General features: G+C 38.3%; 1 protein-coding gene across 1 annotated transcript in view; it reads left to right on the top strand.

Annotated features, from left to right (window-relative positions):
• Positions 1-20,390, top strand: part of LOC128663464 (vesicle-associated membrane protein 5) — a 54,320-nt gene extending 33,930 nt beyond the window's left edge. Inside the window, exon 3 of the mRNA XM_053717806.1 lies at positions 16,312-20,390. Coding sequence (XP_053573781.1) covers positions 16,312-16,503 — 192 coding nt within the window. The 3' untranslated portion in view covers positions 16,504-20,390. The remainder of the gene's footprint in view (positions 1-16,311) is intronic.
• Positions 20,391-20,781: the final 391 nt, after the last annotated feature.

Here is a 20,781-nt window from a genome sequence, read left to right as displayed (position 1 = left end):
GTAGTGTCCATTACATGCAGTTATATGAAAACTGGTGTATATCATCCCTTTAAGCACTACATTGCAGATCTGCATAAAAAAGAAGTATTTTAAAAGCATTTAAACTGTCAATTTGATACTAAACTTTGCACTGTTTTGCATTCCAGGGACATGCCCTTTCAAAGGCCTACTGAGTATATTTATATTCTAAACTAAAATGTTAAACAGGTTAAATATTTATCTGTTTAAATTGATACTGAACTTGAAACTAGGGGGAAGTATGTTTTCTGTATTATTAATTCCCAAGAAACCTTTGACAAGCTAATTAACCCATGACAAAAATAGAGATTTGAAATTTTTCTTTATAAAATAAATGTAGAACTATACTCCATAGAATCTCAATAGACTCTTCTATACAGAATTCTCAATATAAGATTAACAGATGCTCTTTTTTTTCTGCTTCTAAACTAGGTCATTAAAGGACCAGTAAACACAGTAGATTTGCATAATCAACAAATGCAAGATAACAAGACAATGCAATAGCACTTGGTCTGAACGTCAAATGAGTAATAGATTTTTTTTCTGACAATTTTAAAAGTTATGTCTATTACAACTCCCCTTGTACCATGTGACAGCCATCAGCCAATCACAAATGCATATACGCTTATTCTGTAAATTCTTGCACATGCTCAGTAGGAGCTGGGGACTCAAAAAGTTTAAATCTAAAAAAAAATTGCACTTTTTTTTAATGGAAGTAAATTGGAAAGTTGTTTAAAATTGCTGCTCTATCATGACAGTTTAATTTTGACTTGCTATACAGTACACATTTCCCCACACTTTTATTACCTCCTTCAAGGCCTGTTGCCATATTAAAGGGGCAGTTAACACTTTGAAATTGTAATATAAAATGTTTAATTATGTGTAGTAAAAAAACAAACTTTGCTATGTACCTTAAAGTGATGGTAAATTCAAATAGTCTGACTATCATCAACCGTGCAACTATAAAAATAAGTAGGTGTTTTATTCATCAAAAATGTCAATACCACCTTGTATTTATGTAAACTAAAGCAAACTGCTCTGATTGTAATGTGCGCTCCAGTAGCCCTGCCAGTCAGTGTTTGTTTTTACTGATGTTTTCTCTGCTATCCAATCACATTCCTGCCATTCTGGCATGTTTGTAAGAAAAGAAAAAGTTCTTTAGCCAATGCGTTCGCTTGGGATCACTCTACAACGGCGCTGTGCATAAAGCCGGAACAACAAGGGGGGCGGAGTGAACGGATGTCGCAATAAAAAAGTAAGAATCAAAGAATATAAAACGTTATCGTTTTTTTCTTAAATAAAGTAAGCGACTCGACTGTTTATCAGATTTATTTTCAAATCAAGCTTACCAGACTATATAAATTTAGTTAATTTACCACTTTTCATGTAATTGAAGTCTTTTAATTGTTTGCAAGCCTAACCCTGATACATAAATGTCCCTAACTGGTGATCAAATAAGATGCTGCAAAACAATTCCTGTTTTTGTCAACAAAATGACAATGGCTAGCCTTGTCTATCCAGTATCAAGTCTGGATTGACTCCTTCAAATATGGCAAGTAGTGGGTAGCGTTTGGCTGTTGAAAAACATCTGCAGCAAAACCATTTCAAACTCCTCTATAATATTTATTTATTGCAAGACAGTCAAGACAGACAGTGAGCTGTTGTTTACTACTTACCAACCGGATCTGGCTCAATGCTGCTCTGTTGTTTAAAATGTCTTGTACATTAGGCTATTAGGTTCCGCTTTTTAGAATTGTATTGCAGTAATTAGTCTGTATGGCTGTAATCTTCAATTATTTCCTCTTTTTGCTTTTCCCAAAATAGTAGATTTGATATTTCTTCCCTGTAGTATTTGAACTATATAACGGCATTGTTTTTCATCTCATAGTACAGAATACATTGCAGACCTCCAAAGTTTTTGACCCATACTAAGTTCTCAACCAGCTTCTATCTCTCTCCCCGTTTGCAACACACATGCACATTCTTGTCATATTCAAGTGGGTCTGTGCTTATAACCACCCTGTAAGGAACAACCCCAGTGACATTACTGGACACCCTAGACAAATGCAATAACACCATTCTCGTTCACTCTGCGGTCTCGCGTCAGCCTCAAAAGTAATGTCCCATAAAGTTCAATGCTGTCTAAATTTATTTCCCTTACAATCTAAAATGGTGCCGATTTCCTCTCCAAGATGGAATATTGAAGTAATTGTAGGAACCATGCACTGTAGACAAGAGGTGACCATAAAAATTTGCATTTTTTTGGGGGGGGGGGGGTGTAGTTTCTTAGTGTATTTTCTTTAACCCCTTAATGACCACAGCACTTTTCCATTTTCTGTCCGTTTGGGACCAAGGCTATTTTTACATTTTTGCGGTGTTTGTGTTTAGCTGTAATTTTCCTCTTGCTCATTTACTGTACCCACACATATTATATACCGTTTTTCTCGCCATTAAATGGACTTTCTAAAGATACCATTATTTTCATCATATCTTATAATTTACTATAAAAAAAATTATAAAATATGAGGAAAAATGGAAAAAAACACAGATCTGGTGAATATGTCATCGGCTCCACCATGGAAGCTACCTTTGAGACGAGACCTTCTTGTTCAAGGTCCGTTCGAACATCCGAATCTGGTCCCACTCCAGCTGACTGCTTGGAGATTGAACGCTTGATCTTATCAAAGCGAGGGTTCTCAGATTCTGTTATTGATACTCTTGTTCAGGCCAGAGAGCCTGTAACTAGAAAAATTTACCACAAAATTGGGAAAAAATATATCTGTTGGTGTGAATCTAAAGGATTCCCTTGGGACAAGGTTAAGATTCCTAAGATTCTATCCTTCCTTCGAGAAGGATTGGAAAAAGGATTATCTGCAAGTTCCTTGATGGGACAGATTTCTGCCTTGTCTGTGTTACTTCACAAAAAGCTGGCAGCTGTGCCAGATGTTCAAGCCTTTGTTCAGGCTCTGGTTAGAATCAAGCCTGTTTACAAACCTTTGACTCCTCCTTGGAGTCTCAACTTAGTTCTTTCAGTTCTTCAGGGGGTTCCGTTTGAACCCTTACATTCCGTTGATATTAAGTTATTATCTTGGAAAGTTTTGTTTTTGGTTGCAATTTCTTCTGCTAGAAGAGTTTCAGAATTATCTGCTCTGCAGTGTTCTCCTCCTTATCTGGTGTTCCATGCAGATAAGGTGGTTTTACGTACTAAACCTGGTTTTCTTCCAAAAGTTGTTTCTAACAAAAACATTAACCAGGAGATAGTCGTGCCTTCTCTGTGTCCGAAACCAGTTTCGAAGAAGGAACGTTTGTTGCACAATTTGGATGTTGTTCGCGCTCTAAAATTCTATTTAGATGCTACAAAGGATTTTAGACAAACATCTTCCTTGTTTGTTGTTTATTCTGGTAAAAGGAGAGGTCAAAAAGCAACTTCTACCTCTCTCTCTTTTTGGATTAAAAGCATCATCAGATTGGCTTACGAGACTGCCGGACGGCAGCCTCCTGAAAGGATCACAGCTCCTTCCACTAGGGCTGTGGCTTCCACATGGGCCTTCAAGAACGAGGCTTCTGTTGATCAGATATGTAGGGCAGCGACTTGGTCTTCACTGCACACTTTTACCAAATTTTACAAGTTTGATACTTTTGCTTCTTCTGAGGCTATTTTTGGGAGAAAGGTTTTGCAAGCCGTGGTGCCTTCCATTTAGGTGACCTGATTTGCTCCCTCCCTTCATCCGTGTCCTAAAGCTTTGGTATTGGTTCCCACAAGTAAGGATGACGCCGTGGACCGGACACACCTATGTTGGAGAAAACAGAATTTATGTTTACCTGATAAATTACTTTCTCCAACGGTGTGTCCGGTCCACGGCCCGCCCTGGTTTTTTAATCAGGTCTGATAATTTATTTTCTTTAACTACAGTCACCACGGTATCGTATGGTTTCTCCTATGCAAATATTCCTCCTTAACGTCGGTCGAATGACTGGGGTAGGCGGAGCCTAGGAGGGATCATGTGACCAGCTTTGCTGGGCTCTTTGCCATTTCCTGTTGGGGAAGAGAATATCCCACAAGTAAGGATGACGCCGTGGACCGGACACACCGTTGGAGAAAGTAATTTATCAGGTAAACATAAATTCTGTTTTTTCTAACTTTGACCCCCAAAATCTGTTACATATCTACAACCACCAAAAAACACCCATGCTAAATGGTTTCTAAATTTTGTCCTGAGTTTAGAAATACCCAATGTTTACATGTTCTTTGCTTTTTTTGCAAGTTATAGGGCAATAAATACAAGTAGCACTTTGCTATTTCCAAACCATTTTTTTTTCAAAATTAGCGCTAGTTACATTAGAACACTAATATCTTTCAGGAATCCCTGAATATCCATTGACATGTATATATTTTTTTTTAGAAGACATCCCAAAGTATTGATCTAGGCCAATTTTGGTATATTTCATACCACCATTTCACCGCCAAATGCAATCAAATACAAAAAATTGTTCACTTTTTCACAAATTTTTTCACAAACTTTCGGTTTCTCACTGAAATTATTTACAAACAGCTTGTGCAATTATGGCATAAATGCTTGTAAATGCTTCTCTGGGATCCCCTTTGTTCAGAAATAGCAGACATATATGGCTTTTATATGTTCTAGCTACCTTTTTAACAGAGATAAACTGGGAGCTTCCAAGTACGTTTTTAAACGGTTTTATACTGGATTTTTATATCAGTAGCTGTGCATATTATTCTTTATAGTAGTGTCTATTGCATGCAGTTATATGAAAATTGGTGTATACTGTCCCTTTAATGATTCAGATAGAGCATGGAATTAAAAAGCTAATATCAAATTTAATTTGTTCATTTTTTTGAAGGGCATACTTGGGTAGGCTCAGGAGCATTTGTGTGTCATGAGCACTATATGGCAGTATGTAACATTGGTAAGCCATTTGAGTAGGTTTATCTTTTTTCTTGTGATCAATAAGGGAGCACACTGCTGAATCAAGGTTATGAATCCTGCAGAATGCACTCCTGTCTCTCTTGGGTAGAAAAAAAAAAACAGGAAACATGGGCAGAATTATTATTCATATTATTCATTTTTACTCCATAAACTTTTATTGTGAATTCAGTTTTGAGTTAAATTTTACTTTGAAGGATGGTACAGCCTGTTTAACACTATACTTTGTATTAAGTCCTTGGGTTCAGGATAATCCATTTAATATTTTGTATGAGACTGAAACTACTTTGTTATGGTACGTTGTATCAGGGGCGGAACTACCATTGGTGCAGTGGCACCAGGTCCCAAGTGCTTGGGGGCGCCCATAGCAGCCAGTCTATACATAGGCATGTGCAGAATGTGTGCAATCCTAATGCAGGGGAGCCTTTTATTAGTGCAGGTGCCAGGTATATCTGTCTATCATAAAAATCATTATACAGAGCAGCGTTATATTATTCTTATTACTGAGTAACCTTTGGAGGGCCCAAAATATATTATTGCACCAGGGCCCCCTGTTGAGTAGATCCGCTACTGCGTTGTATGTAACGTTGTTGTTTATATGCTGTTATGTATACAATACTATATTACATTACGTATAGCTTGTTATGTTACATTGCTATATTTCGTTGTTATGTATACAATGTTATGTTACATTATGTATACGCTGTTTTGCATAAAATGTTATATTACGTTACGTTGTTATGTATATGTTGTTATATTACGTTATATTATGTTGTCATGTATACATTATGTATACAATGTGATGTTAAGTTACGTATACGCTGTTATGTATAAGTTATGTTACATTGCTATATTACGCTGCTATGTATACGTTATGTATACAATGTTATATTACGTTTCGTTTTTAAGTATACATTATGTATACGTTGTTGTATTATGTTGTCATGTATTTAATTTTATGTATACGCTGTTATAACATTGTATAAATAACACCGTAACATAACGTAATATGTTACATTATGTTTACATTGTTGTGTATAGGTTATGTATATGTTGTTATGAATACATTGTTATCTTACGTTGTTATGTATACACGTGGTTATGTATACATTATTATGTTATGTTGTTGTGAATACATTGTTACGTTTATGTTAACCTTTACTTGCCTCTTGCTTCTCATTAACATTATATACAGGGTTGTAAAATGTCACTATAGTTTAACAGTCAGGAGTAAAAAGTCCTTTAACCCCTTAATGACCGGACCATTTTTCAATTTTCTTACCCTTAATGACAATGGCTATTTTTACATTTCTGCAGTGTTTGTGTTTAGCTGTAATTTCCCTCTTACTCATTTACTGTACCCACACATATTATATACCGTTTTTCTCGCCATTAAATGGACTTTCTAAGGATACCATTATTTTCATCATATCTTATAATTTCCTATAAAAAAAATATAAAATATGAGGAAAAAATTGAAAAAAACACACTTTTTCTAACTTTGACCCCCAAAATCTGTTACACATCTACAATCACCAAAAAACACCTATGCTAAATAGTTTCTAAATTTTGTCCTGAGTTTAGAAATACCCAATGTTTACATGTTCTTTACTTTTTTTGCAAGTTATAGGGCCATAAATACAAGTAGCACTTTGCTATTTCCAAACAACTTTTTTTCAAAATTAGCGCTAGTTACATTGGAACCCTGATATCTGTCAGGAATACCTGAATATCCCTTGACATGTATATATTTTTTTTTAGAAGACAACCCAAAGTATTGATCTAGGCCCATTTTGGTATATTTCATGCCACCATTTCACCGCCAAATGTCATCAAATAAAAAAAAAAGTTCACTTTTTCACAAATTTTGTCACAAACTTTAGGTTTCCCACTGAAATTATTTACAAACAGCTTCTGCAATTAAGGCACAAATGGTTGTAAATGCTTCTTTGGGATCCCCTTTGTTCAGAAATAGCAGACTTATATGGCTTTGGGGTTGCTTTTTGGTAAGTAGAAGGCCGCTAAATGATGCTGCGCACCACACGTAAATTATGCCCAGCAGTTAAGGGGTTAATTAGGTAGGTTGTAGGGAGCTTGCATGGTTAATTTTAGCTTTAGGGTAGTGTAGTAGACAACCCCAAGTATTGATCTAGGCCCATTTTGATATATTTTATGCCACTATTTCACCGCCAAATGCGAGCAAACAATTAAAAAAAAATTCATTTTTCACAATTTTAGGTTTCTCACTGAAAGTATTTACAAACAGCTTCTGCAATTAAGGCACAAATTGTTGTAAAAGCTTCTTTGGGATCCCCTTTGTTCAGAAATAGCAGACATACATGGCTTTGGCATTGCTTTTTGGTAATTAGAAGGCCACTAAATGCTGCTGCGCACCACACGTAAATTATGCCCAGCAGTGAAGGGGTTAATTAGGTAGGTTGTAGGGAGCTTGCAGGGTTAATTTTAGCTTTAGGGTAGAGATCAGCCTCCCACCTGACACATCCCACCCCCTGATCCCTCCCAAACAGTTCTCTTCCCTCCCCCACCCCACAATTGTCCCCGCCATCTTAAGTACTGGCAGAAAGTCTGCCAGTACTAAATAAAAGGAGTTTTTCTTTTTTTAATAAAAAAAAATAAAATGTTTTAGCTGTGATGGACCCCTGCCTTAGCCCCAACCTCCATGATCCCCCCCCCAGCTCTCTAACCCTCTCCCCTACCTAATTGCCGCCATCTTGGGTACTGGCAGCTGTCTGCCAGTACCCAATTTGCCCCAAAAACAAGTGTTTTTTTTATCTTTTTTGCTATTTTTAAATGTTTTCTGTAGTGTAGCAGCCCCCCACAATACCCCAACCCCCTCCCCCTCCCAGATCCTTATATATTTATTTATTTTATTCTTTTTTCCCCCCTCTTCCCTCCTCATTGGTGTCAGTGGGTAGCTAATCGCGCGCGCGCACGCGCATGCGCGCCCCCGCACGCTCCCGGCGTGCACATTGCACTTATAGGAGCCGGATGCCGGGTAGCGATGGGCCGCCCACCCGCCTCCCTGTTATGCTCCCACCCACCAACGAACCGGCACCATCGCTACCGGTGCAGAGAGGGCCACAGAGTGGCTCTCTCTGCATCGGAGTCTTCTGAAAGGGTATTGCAGGATGCCTCCATATGGAGGCATCACTGCAATACCCTGAGAGCTGCTGGAAGCGATTGCGATCGCTTCCAGCACTCTCTTAGACAACTGACGTACCAGGTACGTCTATTGTCATTAACTGTAAGTTAATGCATGACGTACCTGGTACGTCAGTTGTCATTAAGGGGTTAAAGGGACAGTCAAATCAAAATTAAACTTTCATAATTCAGATAGGGCATGCAATTTGAAACAACTTTCCAATTTACTTTTAGCATCAAAATTGCTTTGTTCTCTTGGTATTGGAGTTATTTGAGTCAGTACTGATTGGCTAAAATGCATGTCTGTCAAAACAACTGAGATAAGGGGGGCGCAGTCTGCAGAGACTTGGATACAAGGTAATCACTGAGGTAAAAAGTATTAATATAACCGTGTTAGTTATGCAAAACTGGAGAATGGGTAATGAAGGGATTATCTATCTTTTTAAAGAATAACATTTTTCAAGTAGACTGTCCCTTTAATGTTAAAAATAGACAAAAGCCAAGTTTCTTACTAGTCTGGGGCTAGTGAACTAGGAATATTCAGCCCTGATTTTATATATGTAATCTGTTGTTAAAGAGACACTCAGATCAAAATTAAACTTTCATTATTCAGATAGAGCATGTAATTTTAAACAACTTTTAAATGTACTTCCATTAACAAAATGTGCACAGTCTTTTTCTTTCCTATGGCATGGAGAGTCCACAACGTCATTCCAATTATTAGTGGGATATTCAACTCCTGGCCAGCAGGAGGAGGCAAAGAGCACCCCAGCAAAGCTGTTAAGTGTAACTTCCCTTACCCATAATCCCCAGTCATTCTCTTTGCCTCTGTCAATGGAGGCTGTGCGAAGACGGTGTCTGAAAATATTTAATCCTTTTATGGGTACTTTTCCCTGCAAGCAAGGATTGGGGTCTAGCTGTGTCCACATCAATCTCTTTAGTAAGAGTAGTGATGGTTTTTAGCAGTTAGAAGGCGGCAAGGTGGTCTTTGCTTTACTTCTAACACTTTTGCTACCCCTTTGCAGAAAGCCAGGGTTGGTTACTCTGTTCTTTCTTTTACTACAGGTCACTGACAGTGAGTGGAGTACCAGTCACACCATAGTAGCTGTTATCTGCCCTTCAGCTGAATCCAGAAGTAAGTGCTTTTGCCTTCTAGGTACTGAAGGACAGCACTTTTGAGGTTAACCCTCAAGTGGATATATTTGGGACTCAGTTTATCCTTCTATGGTTAAGGGTACTTTCAGGGGCAACTTTATTGGCAACAGGTTCAATATGTTTAAAGGCAGACTACAGGCACTTTATAAATGAGAAGGGTTAATGCAGCTTACTTGCTTTTCCCCTCAATTTACTTGGCAAAGGGGGCTTTTTTTATTTATATTTGTCCAAAATCAGCTTAACGTTTAAAATGAAGGATACTTTATTAGGCCGTTTTTCACTTTCGCGCACTTATTATCTGTGGCGCAGTTTTTTTTTGGCCGCTCATGTGACCTCCACATTTCTGCTGGAGCGGAGCAGCGTGAGTTTAGAAGTGCCGCTTTTACTGTCTTTTGCTGATCAACTTTTTCTCTTGGAGGATAGGATCTCTGCTGACGACTATCGCTCCTCTTACTAGTGGGATCTTACTCCGGTTACAGTAGGAGCCGCATGGAGACACTTTTGCTTGAGGTTGCACTTAGAGGTTTTTAAATAAATATTTTTACACAAAGTCTTATTACTTCACTTGTGTTAGCCTCCATGTTAAAGGTTTCACATTGATTATTTTTTGGGCTCAATTTAATAAGAATTTTGCTCATAGATTTTTTCCTCATTTCAATAGGATTTAGTGGGAACTAATTACGGTAGCTATGGACTCAGAACAGGATCAGTCCATCTCTATGGATAAATGTTTATTATGTTTAGAGGCTCAAATTGTTTTACCTATGCAATTTTGTTCCTCATGCTTAGCTAAGACTTTAAAATTAAAAGACAAATTACTCCCCTCTGAGCCATGTATCTCACAGGATACTGCTGTGCGTGACATGCCTCAGCTTTCTCCTCAAACGTCCCAAGCTTTAATTGTTTCTAATTCTGTGCCTTCTGTTTCTTCTCATTCTCCTGGGGGTGTTTATTTACCAGGGGATTTTGCCGCACAGATAACTTCTGCAGTTTCTGTGGCTTTGTCTGCTTTACCTAATTCAGGTAAGCGTAAGAGAAAATCTAAACATTTGTCTGCTAGTAAGGTTCCTGACTCATCTAAATTTGCGTTGGTCAACCTGTCTTAAATGTCTGATGAGGAGAATACTTCAGTAGCTTCTGAAGGTGAGATCTCAGCATCTGACACTATGGGGAAAAAAATCTTCTGAATCTGAAGAAGTCAATTTCCGATTTAAGCTTGAACATCTCCGGTTGCTTCTGAAGGAGGTTCCATCTAGCTTGGACGACTCTGAACCTTTAGTTGCAGTCAACCCCAAGAAGTCCTCTAAACTTAATAGAGTTTATGATTCTCCAACGTCTGAGGATGTTTTTCCTGTTCCAGACAAGATGTCTGAAATTATAACTCAGGAATGGGGTAAGCCAGGGGTTTCTTTTTCCCTTTCTCCTGTTTTTAAAAAGATGTTCCCTGTTACTGACTCCATTTGGGACTCATAGTGCACTGTGCCTAAAGTAGAGGGAACTATCTCTACTCTAGCTAAAAGAACTACCATTCCTATAGAGGATTGTTCTTTTAAGGATCCAATGGATAAGAAGCTAGAGGCTTACTTAAAAAAGATGTACATCTATCAAGGATTACAGTGGCAACCTGTGGCAAGTATTGCCACGGTTGTGGGAGCAGAATCTTATTGGTGCGATGCCCTGTCTGATCTGATATCAGAAGAGACTAAGGTAGAGGAGATCCAAGATAGGATCAAAGCTCTTAAACTGGCCAATACCTTTATCTGCGATGCCAACATGCAGGTAATTAGACTGGGAGCTAAGATGTCTAGCTTTATTGTTCTAGCTGACTGGAAATCAACATGAAGGGTCCGCCCCCGATCCGGGTTTGGATCAGGTGGGGTGCAGGCTTTCTTTTTTTTCAACAGGCTTGGATACGCGATGTCCCAGATCCATGGGCTTTGGACATAGTATCCCAGGGTTACAAAATTGGAATTCAATTCATGCCCTCCAAGGGGCAGATTTCTCCTGTCAAACCAGGTAAAGAGGAAGGCCTTCTTAAATTGAGTAGAGAACCTATCCTCCCTGGGAGTTATTGTACCAGTCCCTCTAGAGGAACAAGGTCTAGAATTCTATTCAAATCTATTTGTGGTTCCCAAAAAGGAGGGAACTTTCCGTCCCATCCTAGATCTAAAGTGTCTCAACAAATTCCTCAGGGTTCCGTCCTTCATGATGGAAACTATTCGTTCCATCCTTCCATTGGTTCAGGAAGGTCAGCTCAGGATGACCATAGACCTGAAGGACGCATATTTACACATTCCCATTCACGAGTTTCTGAGGTTTGCCTTTCAGGACAAGCATTTCCAGTTTATTGCCCTTCTGTTTGCTCTTGCCACAGCTCCAAGAATATTCACAAAGGTTCTGGGAGCTCTATTGGCAGTGATCAGATCCCATGGAATTGCTGTGGCACCTAATCTAGTCAACATCTTGGTCAACATCTTGCGTCATCTTTTCAACTAGCAAAATCTCATACAGAGATGTTGTCTTTTCTACGTTCCCACAGGTGGAAAGTGAATCTGGAAAAGAGCTCTCTAGTTCCAACTACAAGAGTGTGTTTCCTAGGGACTATGATAGATTCCCTATCCATGAAGATTTTCCTGACTGACGTCAGAAAATCCAAACTTCTGGATTCTTGCCTTTCTCTCCAGTCTGCTATTCGTTTATCAGTGGCTCAATGCATGGAGGTGATTGGTCTGATGGTGGCTTCCATGGACATCATTCCTTTTGCTCAGTTCCATCTATGACCGCTGCAGCTTTGCATGCTCAGTCAATGGAATGGAGACCATTCAGATTTATCGCAGAGGATAAATCTGGACCCCCTAAATTGAGACTCTCTCGTTGTGGATTTCACAGGAACATCTGTCTCGGGGCACTTGCTTCCTGAGACCTTCCTGGGTAATTGTGACTACGGACGCTAGCCTGTTAGGCTGGGGAGCTGTTTGGGGATCTCTGAAAACTCAGGGCCTGTGGTCTCGGGAAGAGTCTTCTCTTCCCATAAACATCTTGGAGTTGAGAGCAATCTTCAATGCCTTGACAGCTTGGTCTCAATTATATTTAGTCTGGTTTATCAGATTCCAGTCGGACAACATCATTTCAGTGGCTTACATCAACCACCAGGGAGGAACTCGGAGTTCCTTGGCCATGAAGGAGGTGACTCGCATTTTGGAGTGGGTGGAAGCTCACGATTGTCTCCTATCTGCCATCCACATTCCAGGAGTGGACAATTGGGAGGCAGTGTTTCTGAGCAGATAGATTTTCCATCCTGGGGAGTGGGCTCTCCATCCGGAAGTGTTCTCCAGGATAACTCTCAGGTGGGGGGTTCCGGAGTTGGAGCTGATGACGTCTCGTCAGAACGCCAAGGTACAAGGTTCAAGGTCAAGAGATCCTCAGTCCGCCCTGATAAATGCTCTGGCGGTTCCTTGGGATTTTGGTCTAGCATACCTGTTTCCTCCATTTTGTTCTCCTTCCACGAGTAATTGCTTGTATCAAGCAGGAGAGAGCATCCGTGATTCTAATAGCTCCTGTCTGGCCTCGCAAAATCTGGTTTGCAGATCTGATGAAGATGTCATCTCTTCCACCCTGGAAGCTACCTCTGAGGAAGGACCTTCTAGTTCAGGGTCTATTCCTCCATCCAAATCTGGATTCTCTGAAGCTGACAGCTTGGAGATTGAATGCCTAGTCTTATCTAGACATGGTTTTTCTGAGGCGGTCATTGACACTATGCTTCAGGCTCGTAAACCTGTTACTCGCAGGATTTACCATAAGGTTTGGTGTAATTACCTTTTTTGATGCAAAGCTAAAGGTTTCTCCTGGAGTCGGGTAAGGATTCCCCGAATTTTATCCTTTATTCAGGATGGCCTGGAGAAAGGTTTGTCAGTCAGTACTCTGAAGGGTCAGATTTCTGCACTGTATTCTTTAGCACAAACGTCTGGCAGATTTACCAGATGTTCAAGCTTTTGTTCAGGCCCTGGTCAGAATCAGGCCTTTGTTTAAACCTGTTGCTCCTCTTTGGAGCCTTAACCTAATTGTTAAAGTTTTGCAGCAGGCTCCGTTTAAGCCGATGCATGTTGTTGATATAAAGTTGTTATCTTGGAAGGTTTTGTTTCAACTTGCTATTTGTTCCGCTCGCAGAGTTTCTGAGTTTTCAGCTCTGCAGTGTAATTCCCCGTACCTTATCTTTCATGCAGATAAGGCGGTCCTTCGTCCTAAATTGTGGTTTCTACCTAAGGTGGTGTCGGATTGAAACATTAACCAGGAAATTGTTGTGCCTTCTTTTTGACCTATTCCTGGATCTTGTGCGTGCTCTTAAATTTTACTTGCAAGCTACTAAAGATTTTCTGCAATCTTCCGCCCTGTTTGTTGTTTTCTCTGAAAAGCTTATGGGTCAGAAGGCCACTTCTACTACTCTTTTCCTCTGATTAAGAACTATGATTCTTTTTGCTTATGAGACTGCTGGACAGCAGCCTCCTGAGAGAATTACAGCCCATTCCACTAGGGCTGTCTCCTCTTCTTGGGCTTTCAAAAATGAAGCTTCTGTGGAACAGATTTGCAAGGCGGCAACATGGTCCTCTTTGCATGCTTTTTCCAAATTCTACAAATTTTTATTTTGCCTCGGCTGAGGCCTCTTTTGGGAGAAAGGTTCTTCAAGCAGTGGTGCCTTCTGTTTAGGTCCTCCTGCCTTGATCTCCCTCCCTGTTCATTCTGTGTCCTCTAGCTTGGGTATTAGTTCCCACTAGTAATTGGAATGACGTGGACTCACCATGCCATAGGAAAAAAACTAAATTTATGCTTACCTGATTTCTTTCTTTCTGGGCATGGAGAGTCCACGACCCCGCCCTCTATTTTAATTATAATTCGACCGTTTTTTTGAGTAAACCTCAAGCACCTTTACACCCTTGTGTTTTCTTCTTTTTCCATTTTTCTTTGGCTGAATGACTGGGGGTTATGTGTAAGGGAAGTGCTTTGCTGGGGTGCTCTTTGCCTCCTCCTGCTGGCCAGGAGTTGAATATCCCACTAGTAATTGGAATGACGTTGTGTATTCTCCATGTCCAAAAAGAAAGAAATTTATCAGATAAGCATATTTTTTTTTTTTATATTTACACATTTTGAGTCACCAGCTCCTGCTGAGCATGTGCAAGACTTGGCTGTCACATTAAACAGGAGGTGTGGAAATATACACAACTTTAAAATTTGTCAGAAAAAAATCTGCTACTCATTTGAAGTTCCGACTATTGCATTCTCTTGTTATCATGCATTTGTTAATTATGTAAATCTACTGTATTTACTGGTCCTGTCTGTATTCAGAGTTTATAAATTAATTTCCTCCCCTTAAAGGAAAAATTGTATCATGTTTACATTAAATATACATTAAAACCAAAATGCATCTTTCATGACACAGAGTGTAACCCCCCCCCCAAAAAAAAAAAAAACAACCCCCAGTTTACTTCTATTATCACATTTCTTTATTCTCTAGGTATCCTTTGTTGATATGCAGGTAGGTAGGCTTAGGAATGTGCATGTGTCTGGAGAACTATATGCTGCCATCTAGTGCTCAAACAAATTATTGCAAAACTGTTGCCATATAGTGCTTCGGACAAGAACATGCTCCTGAGTCTACCTAGATATGCTTTTGCAACAAAGTATACCAACCAATTAAAAATATTGGTATCCTACAGCGCTGCGTTTGGTGACCTCTTGCTCCTGTCTATAGTGGGTCCCCCAAGTACCCACTAGTTTAGTAGAATATAAAAGGATATATAGATAGGAGCGTCAAAAAATAGGCAGGGTCTTGTATGATTGATAATTGTAGCTCTGATGCTAGACCCTAGGTTGGGATTGCATATATTGTGTGTTTAGGAAAGTCCCTATATGAAATTCTGTGTCATAAGGATAGACTCAGAAATTGGGTATGATGTGTTTCACAAAGAATATTTATTACAATTTACACAAAATGTCATATGATTAAAAACAATTAGGTACGATACACAGATATTAAAAAACAATCAAGTACATGGATCCATGTAAATAAAATCCTATTTCATATAAATATGTCCTAAAATGATCTAAGAACAAATATGGCTGTTGGATGTTAAAATATTTGTGAGTCTCACATATACAGTATGGTGTTGAGGTCGTACTCGTGAGTGACCTCTCTAGTATAATAGACACAAAAAAATTTTTGTGAAAAAAATACACAAGAATACCAATATAACATAAAATTGAATGGAAAAAGGGGGTGAACGTTGTGATCAAAAGACACTTAAAAACAATCGTGATCAAAAGATATTTAAAAACAGTCTCCAAGGATGGGATCTATAAAAACAGTTGGAGTGAACATGTGAATAAATACAAGTGAGGATGTGATCCACAAAAATATGTGTATATAAGAACAAATCGCAAAAAACTTATTTATAAAAATATATTGGAAAAAATGCTGAAAACTTTTGTGGACAACAGGTGTGTACACAAACTAGTTGGTGTGATTATAAAGTCATTGTTGGAGGTGTGATAGTTCCTGGAATGCAGTCCATTTGGTGTAATGATCCTTTGAAAATCCTTTGTTTGTAATCCTAAGATCGTTTTAGAAGTCCTAAAAAATGTTTGAAAATCGATGTGTAAGGATATAAAAATTGTGTAAAAGTGTGATCAAAGTGTAGAAAAAATGATGAGGTAAAAAATGGTGGAAAAAATAAAAATAAGGATACTCTGGAAATTCCTCAAGACCTATAAATAGAAAATACTGACATAGTGTAATACTGTTTAGGTATTTTAGAATTAGTAGGAATAAAACTCACCATATATCTGTCAACGCGTTTCGGCCTGCCAAGGAGGCCTTTCTCAAGACTTAGTATAAAGTGAAAACGTGTATTTAGTTAAATGCTAATTTCAGTTTAAACACTTAGACACTGGCTGAAGAAGCTTTTATAAGAAGCCTATATTTGTCAAAATCATTTGCTGACCGTTATTATTATGAGTGTTTTTTTGTTTTATTCAGGCCACCTCTTTTCAGAAGACTGCCCGAACTGTGGAACGTCACACGCGATGGGAGAAATGGCGCTGGTATATTATTGCAGGATCGATTGTTACAGCAGTAATAGTGATTCTGATTACCATACTGGCTGTTCAGCTGGGAGGTGGGAGCAGCAGCCCTGCAGAAGAGCGAGCGGCATCCGAAGACCCAAACTGATCCCTATTCCTATCATACTCGTCGCCCATCATGGGAATAATTGGATGTTGAAATTTGTACTCGGCAATCCTGGCGTTTTTTATATTAGAGCATCTGTCAGTGCTGGGGACATGTGAAGGTTAAAGAACACAGCTCATTGTATACAGTCCTGCAGAGCATTGCAGTACTTTTCATTACATTGCAGCCATGCAGAACATTCTGCCATCATCTATAGAGATCTGCTGCTCTAAGGCATTCATATTGTACAGATCTGTGGAGCACTGCTATATTCTCCCCCCCACACACACACACATTGCCCTTTGGAGTTGCAAATTGTAATCAGTGCAATGGTAGCTCTATTAAGCATCGCTTATTTGTAAAACATTGGAAATTTATGGAAACGTGATGGTAAATGCAAATATTACAATGTATTAAAGACTTAATGTACATAAAAAATTGTAGAAAAACAACTTGCTTTATTCGTATTCCTAGGTGTTTACATATGTTACAACACAGACAGAATGTAGAGTTTTTTTTAATTTATCCCATATTATAACGTTTGGAACAAAGGTCACCAAGCTGTGTTTAAAGGCAGAGAAGGGTGAACATAAAACAAAAGGAGGAAGAGGGTAAGGACAAATTACACGAGTGAAGCTGATGCTGAGGAAGATAAAAACTCATACTAATGAATAAACTTAGGCCTATATGCAGCAAATAGGGACAGAATGGGTTAAAATAGGTATTTAATTATTTTATTATGTATTATTTTATTATCAGGTATTTGTAGAGCACCAACAGATTCCACAGCGCTTGTTTATAAGACTGGAGATTATAATTATTTGGAAATGATAATAAAATGGCTGCTTGTTCTGGGAGCTAATTCTTATCTCCTGTTGTAAATTCCTCAGTTCTATACTAGAACTACTCTTGTCTACTCAGCAAATCCTTGGTCCCATGAAGCCCAGTGTTTCTCAACCTTTTTGTAGCAAGTACCCCTGTAGGCATTCATTTGATTTCTATGTACCCCAACTGTAACATAAATGTAACTGATCTTTTAAATGAGCAAAATAGAAACCATGTGTATCACTTGATTTCACCAGCTTGTATCAGATATGTTAAGTAAATATATAGGAATCTATTTGTTTTCTGGTTTTCGGAATGCAATATTTGGCAATATTACCACAGAGAATAATAAACACATAAACACAGATATATAGCCCATTTATGTTAATAATTAGATACAATTACTAAGCTTCTTACATTAAAACAGAGGGAAATAAACTATTTCTGCATGATGAGGAAAATAATATTTATGGTACCATCTTTCTATGTTAATAAGCATTTCATGCACAGTTGTATCTGTCTTGATTTACTGTGGCATACTTCAGTATGATGCACTTTACCTGTTTTACAGTGGCACATTTATCTGACACTTGTCTCTATGACACTTGGTCACAGTAATACACTTTCTCTGTTTATATGAGTGAAGCTCAACTCCAGCCCTCAACAAGCCAGATCTAAGGTTTTACTAATTTACAATAATGGGTCGGCTCCTACGCTTTACATTCCTACTTTTCAAATAAAGATAGGAAGAGAATGAAGAAAAAATGAAAATATATGTAATGCTATGCATGATGTATAACATGTACAAAAAGAGTCACATTGTACTTCACTAATGTTCTGATCCATCTGCCAGTGTTCCTTGGTGGAAAGCCAAGGCCCAGTAATTATGTGCATGCTTTTTCTTTTTCTCCCTTTCTCTATCTCACATTTATTTATTTTCTCCCTCTCTTGTTTTCCTTGCTTTTATCTTTCTCTATATAAAGGTGTAGTGCATACTTGTGTCAGAGCAGAACATTCACAAACTGCTCTTATGTTCTACATAATTAAATGCTAAGAGCTGCAGCACACAATGTGGTGCAACCGCTACAGTTATTACACATCCTGTTTTGCGTAGGAATTCTGCCTCGGGCTACATACCACCCCTGGACTATAGTGAGTAGTGTTTAACTGCTCAGTGTCCTTGCAACTAAGTCAGTGCTGTCTTTGGTTGCTTTAAAGGGACAGTTTACCCAAAAAATGTTCTCCCTTTTAAATTGTTTCCAGTGATCCATTTCACCTACTGGAGTGTATTAAATGGTTTACAAGTAGCTCCTTTACCCCTATTTCCGCATTTGAAATAGCTGATTTAGCCTGTGGTATCCACACCTATACTGAAGGTTTCTATACTGGAGTCTAGGTTATTGACAAGCCTATGTAAACTCAGCAAGCAGAAGAAATTACACTCCCAGTGGGGTGCAGGATAGTTAAAGTAATGGTAAATCCTAGAATTTCTGAAACGCTAGGATTTACCATTGGAACAAATAAAGGGGACTTTCAGTCATTAAGTATAAAGTACTTCATGCTGAAAGCTCCTTTTGTTTGCCGCATTGAGCTGCTAAGGCAGCTCATGGAAGAACGTTATTTGGCTGAGAGGTGACGTTTCCACCTCTTAGCCTATAGCCGTGCAGAAAAACCGGCTTGTTGGACTGAAAGCCCCCTTTATTTGTTACAGTGGTAAATCCTAACGTTTTAGAAATGCTAGGATTTACCATCTATTTAAAGGGACATTATACACCCAAAAAATATGGGCTATTTAAATAAAGCACCAAAAGAAGATAAAGTTTGTAATTGACATGCATTAGCAATTTTGCTGTTAAAGCTTGTAAAAATCATGATAACCCTTGAAGGGATTTAACTAACTAAGAAAATGTGGTGGAATCTTACCCTCTCCTCCCCTCCTCAGTGTTTAGGGCACCGGACATGAAGAACACACTCGCAGCTCTATGAAATACACATTGTATAAAATGTTAGTAGTCTGCCTACTGAAGGTTTCAGCCGATCCAGCCTCTGTCCTCAATCTAAATATTTCCCAAAACATTACAGGATCATATTTGATAGAGCTGGTTGTGAAATATTCAGATTGTATCTACAGAATGCTGTGGAGCAGTCAGGGAGAGAAAGGGTGCTAGGTGAGGGGATTGTAATTTACATGCATTAGCATGTCTAGCTGTGTGTATTACGTACATATTTTTATTTAGTGAAATCCCTCCAAGGGTTATCATGATTTTTACAAGCTTTAACCGCAAACTTGCTAATGCATGTCAATTACAAATGTTACCTTCTTTTGATGCTTTATTTAAATAGTCCATATTTTGTTGGGTGTATGTCCCTTTAAGAAATACAATTTAAAAATTTTCAGTGTTCTCTCTTAAGTATTTAGCTTTGGTTTACAAACAAATAGAAGATAAGGAAGCATGTGTGTGTACACAAAGTTATAACATAATTAGATCTAAAATTATCTGCAAACTCAACCCATTGTAATAGGCTGTGGTTTAAAAAGCACAAAACAGCTATTTCATAAACACAAATAAACCTAAAATGTAATTTCTCATACATTCTATACTCTGCATCTAGTATAACAAGTCATTAGAAACACATTAAGAGGAAAACAATTTTACATTGTACTGTCCCTTTAACATGACTGTACCCGTTACCCTCTGATATTCTCATTCCCATGGGCCATGTGCCCAGTTTAGAGAAAGCGACCTCTGTGTAAGGGCCTGTTTACAAATGGCTTGTGACTAGGAAGGGAACAGGGTGGGGGAGAATAGACTGTGTGTGAGTTGAGGGGTGGGTGAAAATTACAAACAAAAATATATGAGCATGATAACAATTTACATCTTGAAAGAAAGCTATTCTGTATAAAAACGCACTAAACAGTTTTTTAAATATATCTGCTGTTGCAATGTCTTTTTTTTTTATCTTTGACATTTTCTGTTTGTGAACTTTGCCCAAAATGAACTTGTTTTTGGTTGATATGAATAAACTCATTGTCATAGATTCATTAAAGCTCCTTTTATAAAATATGCTGCTAATGCTAGAGTATGTTTTATTTACTTTAGGCTTTTCTTTGGTTTACGTATTTTATAACCGTGAACTTAGGAAAACAAATTAAAAACAAAATAGATAAAACTGAGTACCCCAGGAGTAGTTTCTTAACAACCTTGCAGCATGCCGTTTTTTTTTTACTCCAAGATTGCTATAGAAGTAAATACAAGGTGTAGATTTTGTAGCATTGCAATCTTCTCATACGCATGTACATACCAGTCAATTAAATGAACCGTAAACGCTTAAATTGTAATATAGGATGCAAAGTAAAAGAGCTTTATATACATTAGTTGTTCATTTTGCCTCCTTTCTGGTAAATTAAATCTGAAAATTGTGTTTTTTTTCCCCAGTCCTGAGAACTGGAAGAGC

This window comes from Bombina bombina, chromosome 6 (assembly GCF_027579735.1).
Source record: "Bombina bombina isolate aBomBom1 chromosome 6, aBomBom1.pri, whole genome shotgun sequence".
NCBI lineage: Eukaryota > Metazoa > Chordata > Amphibia > Anura > Bombinatoridae > Bombina > Bombina bombina.
This window is presented reverse-complemented; position numbering and strand designations above follow the sequence as displayed.